This window comes from Ornithorhynchus anatinus, chromosome 21 (assembly GCF_004115215.2).
Source record: "Ornithorhynchus anatinus isolate Pmale09 chromosome 21, mOrnAna1.pri.v4, whole genome shotgun sequence".
NCBI lineage: Eukaryota > Metazoa > Chordata > Mammalia > Monotremata > Ornithorhynchidae > Ornithorhynchus > Ornithorhynchus anatinus.
Genome location: NC_041748.1, coordinates 17,150,793 through 17,157,211, shown reverse-complemented (window position 1 = coordinate 17,157,211; position 6,419 = coordinate 17,150,793). Strand labels below are relative to the sequence as shown.

Below are 6,419 nucleotides of genomic sequence, written 5' to 3'. Positions count from 1 at the left end.
ATCTGATTGGCCTGGCACCTCCTGAAAATGCAGGCGGCCCTCTCTCCTCGCTCTGCTCTGCTCAGCTCAGCTCGGCTCCCCCTCCACTCCCCACTTCCCACTTCACTTCTTCCATTCTCCACTCCCTGCTCTCCACCCTTTGCTTCACTCCTCTCCACATTCCCTGCTTGGCTCCTCATTCTGCTCTCAGCTCAGCTCCCCACTCTGCTCTCCACTCCCGGCTTCACTCCTTTCTCCACTCTCTGCTCCACACCTTGCTTCACTCTCCGCTCAGCTCAGCTCCCCACACCACTCCCTCCTTCCGACTCCTCATTCCATTCTCCCCTCAGCTCATCTTCCATTCCCCGCTTCACTCCTCTCTTCACTCTCCCCTCAGCTCATTTTTCCATTCCCGGCTTCACTCCTCACTCCCCTCTCCACTCGTCTTAGCTCCTTCATTCCTCCGCTCAACCCTCCTACTCCCCACTCCCTGCTTCACTCCTGTCTCCTCTCAGCTCAGCCCCCCCCCCCCCCCCCGCCCAACTCCTGGCTTCCCTAAGGGCTTCGCTCCCGGCTCGGCTCCCCGACCCTCTCCCTCTGGCCAGCCTAGCGGGGAACCTCCATCTGCGACTGCGATGGACCTTCAGCTCTACCTGAACCTGCTGTCCCAGCCCTGCCGCGCCGTCTACATCTTCGCCAAGACAAACCGCATCCCCTTCGAGTTGAAAATGTTGGATATCATATCCGGTGACTGTCGAGAATCACCCCCGATGCGGGGGCTGGGGCTTGTAGCGAACTCCCTCTCCCCACCTACCTCCCGTCCAGCTCTCCACCCCCCTCCCTCCTCTTGACTGTAAGCTTGTTGGGGACAAGGTGTCTTTTATGTTGTTTTATTGGGCTCTCCCAAGCGCTTAGTTCAGTGCTCTGCACACAGGAAGCACTTAATAAATATGATTGAATAACTGACTGACTCCCCCCGCCACCCCTGTCCGCTTCCCATCTTCCTCATTCAGTGGTTCCCCCAGGGCTGAGGGGTTTCCCCCCTTAATTGTGATATTTGTTAATTGTGATATTTGTTAAGCGCTTACTATATGCCAGGCACTGTTCTAAGCCCCGAAGTGGATACATGCAAATCGGTTGGACTCAGTCCCTGTCTAGCATGGGACTCACACTCTTAAATCCCCATTTTACAGATGAAGTCACTGAGGCCCAGAGAAGAGAAGTTACCTGCCCACGGTCTTGCAGCAGACAAGTGGCAGAGCTGGGATGAGAAGCTATGACCCTGTGGCTCTATCCACTACGCCTTGCTGCATCTACGGCCCATTATGGATGGGGAACGTGTTTGCTAGTTGTACTGGGAATCACAAGGTCATGGATTCTAATCCTGGCTCTGCCACTTGTCCACTCTCTGACCTTGGGCAAGTCACTACACTTCTCTGTGCCTCAGTTCCCTCGGCTGTAAAATGAGGATTGAGACTGTGAGCCCCACATGGGAAAGGGACTATGTCCAAGCCAATTTGCTTGTATCCACCCCAGCGCTTAGTACAGTGCCTGGCAAATAGTAAGTGCTTAACAAATACCACACTTATTATTTTGAATACCTGTCCTCTCTCCTCTCCCAGTTCTTTCTGATGCCCCCAGGAGAAGACAGGACTTGAGGGCTGGCTGGTTTGGGAGGGAATTGTCAGCCGTTCCGTGGCCAGAGCTCTTCAGTGTCTTGGCCAACAGCTTTCTGTACTGACCATGGCAGTGACTTTAATGGTTGGGTGGAGCCCCAGTTTGGCCCGGCTCAGCTCCTCTGGCCCCCTCCGTCCCCGTGATCTCCCCACGGCCCCCCAAGACCCCCCATGACCACCTCCAGGTTCCTCATCCATAGGGCAGCACCTAAGCGAGGAGTTTGGCCAAGTGAATTCTCTGAAGAGGCTGCCTGCCCTGAAGGAGGGAGACTTCACCCTGGTAGAAAGGTGAGCTGACTCCCTGACCCTCCCCCAGCTGTCATGCTTTGATTTTGCCCCATCCCCAAACCTCCGGTATGAAAAGTTGACGCCTGTCATCACCTATGATAATAACGATATAACAGTATTAATGGTATCACCTATAACAATCAATGGTATTTATTGAGCCCTTAGGTTGGGCAGAGAACTATACTAAGCGCTTGAATAACAGTAACGATAGCTCTTATTAAGTGGGCTCCATTTCCTCTTCTCCAATTCCCTCCAGTGGCACCCTTGTTTTTGGATTTCTTCCTTTTATTCACTCCTCCTTCAATGCCACAACACAACACTTACGTCCACATCCATCATTTATTTCTGTATATTCATGTCTGTCTCCCCCTCTGGACTGTAAGCTCATCTGGGCAGGGAAGGTGTTTACCAACTCTGTTACATCGTACTCTCCCAAGTGGCTGTGCAGAAGCAATGTAGTAGAGTAGGTATAAAATTATGATTTTGAACCTAGTCCTCGGTCCACATGTTATTGCCACTCGGGGCTCCCAATCTCCATTGTACTGAGAGGAAACTGAGGCATACAACGGCGGGAAGGGATTAGAACCCGGGCCTCGTGCCCTTTCCACGAGGACAGGCTCTGCGCTGGTCCGTGTCTGTGACTGGACAGCAGGGTATGGGGTATGGGGCGGTCGGGGGGCGGGAAGGCTCGGGGGGGTCCTCATGCTCGCCCCAACCCACCAACGCCCCCAGCGTGAAGCCGGGGGTCCTCATTTCGGCCCCCGGCCTCCCCCTCCTGCAGCGTGGCCATCCTGCTCTACCTGAGCCGCAAGTACGGCACGGCGGACCACTGGTACCCGGCGGACCTGCAGGCCCGCGCCCGCGTAGACGAGTACCTGTCTTGGCACTCCGACTCCATCCGTGGCACCTTCGGGACCCTGCTGTGGATTCGGGTGAGAGGTTGGGGGCGGAACTGCTGGGAAGGGCTGGGGCCAGATGATGAAGTACAGTGTGGGAGGAGTTGCTGTAAGAGGCTGGAACCAGATGATGGAGTAAAAATAATAATAATAATTCTGGGATTTGTTAAGCACTTACTGTCTGCCAGGCACTGTACTAAGTCCTGGGGTGGGTACAAGCAAATCGGGCTCACAGTCTCCCCATTTTACAGATGAGGGAACTGAGGCCCAGAGAGTGAAGTGACTTGCCCAAGGTCACCCAGCAGACAAGTGGTGGAGCTGGGATTAGAACCCACAGCCTCCTGACTCCCCAGGCCCATGCTCGATCCATTACGTCCCGCTGCTTCCTAATAATAATAATAATAATGATGGTATTTGTTAAGCACTTACTATGTGCCAAGCACTATTCTAAGTACTGGGGTAGATACACTGCTTAGAGAAGCAGTGTGGCTCAGTGGAAAGAGCAAGGGCTTGGGAGTCAGAGGTCATGGGTTCAAATCCCAGCTCAGCTGCTTTCTGCTTTGTGACTTTGGGCAAGTCACTTAACTTCTCTGTGTCTCAGTTACCTCATCTGTAAAATGGGGATGAAGACTGTGAACCCCATATGGGACAACCTGATCACCTTGTATCCTCTCCAGCACTTTGAACAGTGCTTTGCACATAGTAAGCGCTTAACAAATGCCATCATTATTATTATTATTATTATTATTATTATTATTAATCAGGTTGTCCCATGTCTCAGTCTCCATCCCCATTTTACAGATGAGGGAACTGAGGCCCAGAAAAGTGAAATACTTGCCCAAGGTCACACAGCAGACAAGTGGCAGAGCTGGGATTAGCACCCACATCCTCTGACTCCCAAGTCCGGGCTCTTGCCACCAGGCCAAGCTGCTCCCCCTCTGGCGGAGCCTCTGGGAGGGGGTAATGCCAGGTGATGGGGTCGAGGTGGGACGGAGCTTCTGTGAGGGGGTGGAACCAGCAGGGGAGGAGCCAGTGGGCAGAGGTGGAGCCAGCTGCCCTGTCCCCCTAGGAGGGCACTGGACAACAGGGCCATTCTTGGACCCTTCCTCTTCCTCCTCATCCTCTCCGTCTTCCTTTTCCTCCTCCACTCCCCCCACCCCTGGCCTCCCTCCTCTGGAAGAGTGGGTGGGAGACGGGGCTCTTTTCGGGGGGCTGCACGGAGGCGGCTTGGGGTCTGGGCAGGGCCGGGGGTGGGGGAGCCGGGGTTTGACCTGGAGCCCTTGCCCCGTCCCCCTCCCCATCAGGTGCTGGCCCCGCTCATTGGCATCCACCTCCCCAAGGAAGTTGAGAACAGGAAACTTCCAAGCCCAGGCCCAGCGCCCTGCAGCAGCTGGAGGAGAAGTTCCTCCAGACCGGCCCTTCATTGCCGGGGACCACATCTCCCTGGCTGACCTGATGGCCATCGTCGAGCTCATGCAGGTCAGTGAGGGGAGGGAGGGAGGGACAGCCCCAATTGGCCCTGACCAGCCCTCACCCTGGGACTCCAGCCCGGCCTTTAGGCCCTGACCCAGCCCCAACTCGGGCTGCCAAACCCCGGAGCAGACTGTGGTCACTGCAGCTGCCCAGGTTTACCTTCCCAGGGTCCCCTCCTGCCCTCCTCAGCGCCCCTGCCCCTTTAGCAACCCAAGCCTCGGACCCTCCCCGTGACTGCCCAGCCCAACCCGGTCCCGGGTCCACAGCCTGCGGGTGTCGGCCACGATGTGTTCGAGGGCCGGGCCAAGCTGGCGGCGTGGCGTGGCCGGGTGGAAGCAGCTGTGGGCCGGGAGCTGTTCCGGGAGGCCCACGCGAACATCCTGCAGGCCGAGGCTCTGCGCGGCCGCCAGGTGCCCCCGGCCATGCGGGACAGGATGCTCACGCGAATCCGCAAGATCGTCTAGGAGTCCCAGGGATCCCGGAGCCCGGGCACGTGGGGCCGGGCCCCACCCGAGCCGGAACCCTGCACCACTCCTGGGCGGCGGGAAGGGAAGGGAATAAAACCCTGGTGGACTTTCCTCTGTGTGATCCCGGCTGACTATCTGGCCCAGAATGCGGGCCTGGGAGAGGGTGGCTAGCTCCTCGTCCCCCTTTCTTATTTTTTAGTGGTATTTAATAATTGTGGTATTTGTTGAGCACTCACTGTGTGCCAGACACTGTACTAAACCCTGGGGTGGATACAAACAAATCGGATTGGCCACAGTCTCTGTCCCATGTGGGGCTCACCGCCTCCATCCCCATTTTCCAGATGAGGGAACTGAGGCCCAGAGAAGTGAAATGACTTGCCCGAGGTCACCCAGCAGACAAGTAGCGGAGCCAGGATTAGAACCCATGACCTTCTGACTCCCAAGCCCGGCTCTAGCCAGTAGTCCGTGCTGCTTCCATTATGGTATTTGTTAGGCACCTGATGTACTAAGCACTGGGGTAGATACAAGATCAACAGGACCCACATGGGGCTTGTGGTCTAAATAGGAGGGAGGACAGTCCCCGAATTGCAGATGAGGGAATCAAGGCCCAGTGAAGTGAAGTGACTTGTCCAAGGTCACACAGCAGACAAGCGACAGAGCCAGGATGAGAACCCAGAGCCTCTGACGACCAGGCTCCGGTGCTCTCCTCTGGGCCGCGCTACATTCTCCAGCCAGTTGAGTTCTCTGTGGCCTCTGCCTCCTTGGGCTGAATGCCAACCTCCCTAAACCTTCATCTCTGGGCTCCCGACTTCCCCCTTCTCAGTGAGTCAATCATATTTATTGAGCGCTTACTCTGTGCAGAGCACTGGACTAAGCGCTTGGGAGAGTATGATAGAACATTCCCTGCCCACAACAAGCCCCACCTTAAGATCCTGGTGGCATCTCCAGCTCAGTGTCAGAACTCATCTCCCCTCTGCCAAACCCAACTCCTCAATCAAGCAATCAATCAATCAATGGTATTTATTGAGCGCCTACCGTGTGCATTCCCACCCAGGAGAAGTGGGTGAGGGGCTTCTCCCTCGGGCCCACCTCCCGTTAGCAACTGCAGTGGCTGTGGGCTGTGTGGCAGACTTGGAGCTCCCCATTCTTCCTGACCCTCCCCCTGAAGTTGCCCCACTCCCTGGGTGTCCCCTGTACCCCCCTCTACAGCCCCAGAGCCTCGTCCAGGTCACCATCTCCAGGGCGATCGCCTCCAAGACAGCTGTCTTCTTCCTCCTTTGTCCTTCTCCTCCTTTTCCTCATTTTCCTTCTCCTTCTCTTCCTTCTCCTCCTCCTCCGTCTCCTTTTTCCTCTCCTTCCCCTTCTCCTTCTACTGTTCTCAGCACTGGGGAAGATACAAGTTAATCAGGTTGAACACAGTCCCTGTCCCACTTGGGGCTCACAGTCTTAGTAGGCAGGAGAACAGGTATTGAAATCCCATTTTACAATTGAGCAAACTGAGGCCCAGAGAAGTAAAGTGACTTGCCCGAAGTCACACAGCAGACAAGGGGCAGAGCCGGGATTGGAACCCAGGTGCTCCGACTCTCAGACCCGTGGTCTTTCCACTAGGCCGTGCTGCTTCTCTCCGGGGTGACTGTCTC

General features: G+C 56.0%; 1 protein-coding gene across 1 annotated transcript; it reads left to right on the top strand.

Moving 5' to 3' along the window:
* LOC107547327 (glutathione S-transferase theta-2-like) lies at window positions 1-4,776 on the top strand. The gene is given in 7 exon segments (XM_029049602.1): window positions 1-726; window positions 1,856-1,943; window positions 2,725-2,875; window positions 4,144-4,206; window positions 4,209-4,248; window positions 4,251-4,318; window positions 4,579-4,776. Coding segments are annotated over 7 exon segments (720 nt in total). The 5' UTR covers window positions 1-614.
* Window positions 4,777-6,419: the final 1,643 nt, after the last annotated feature.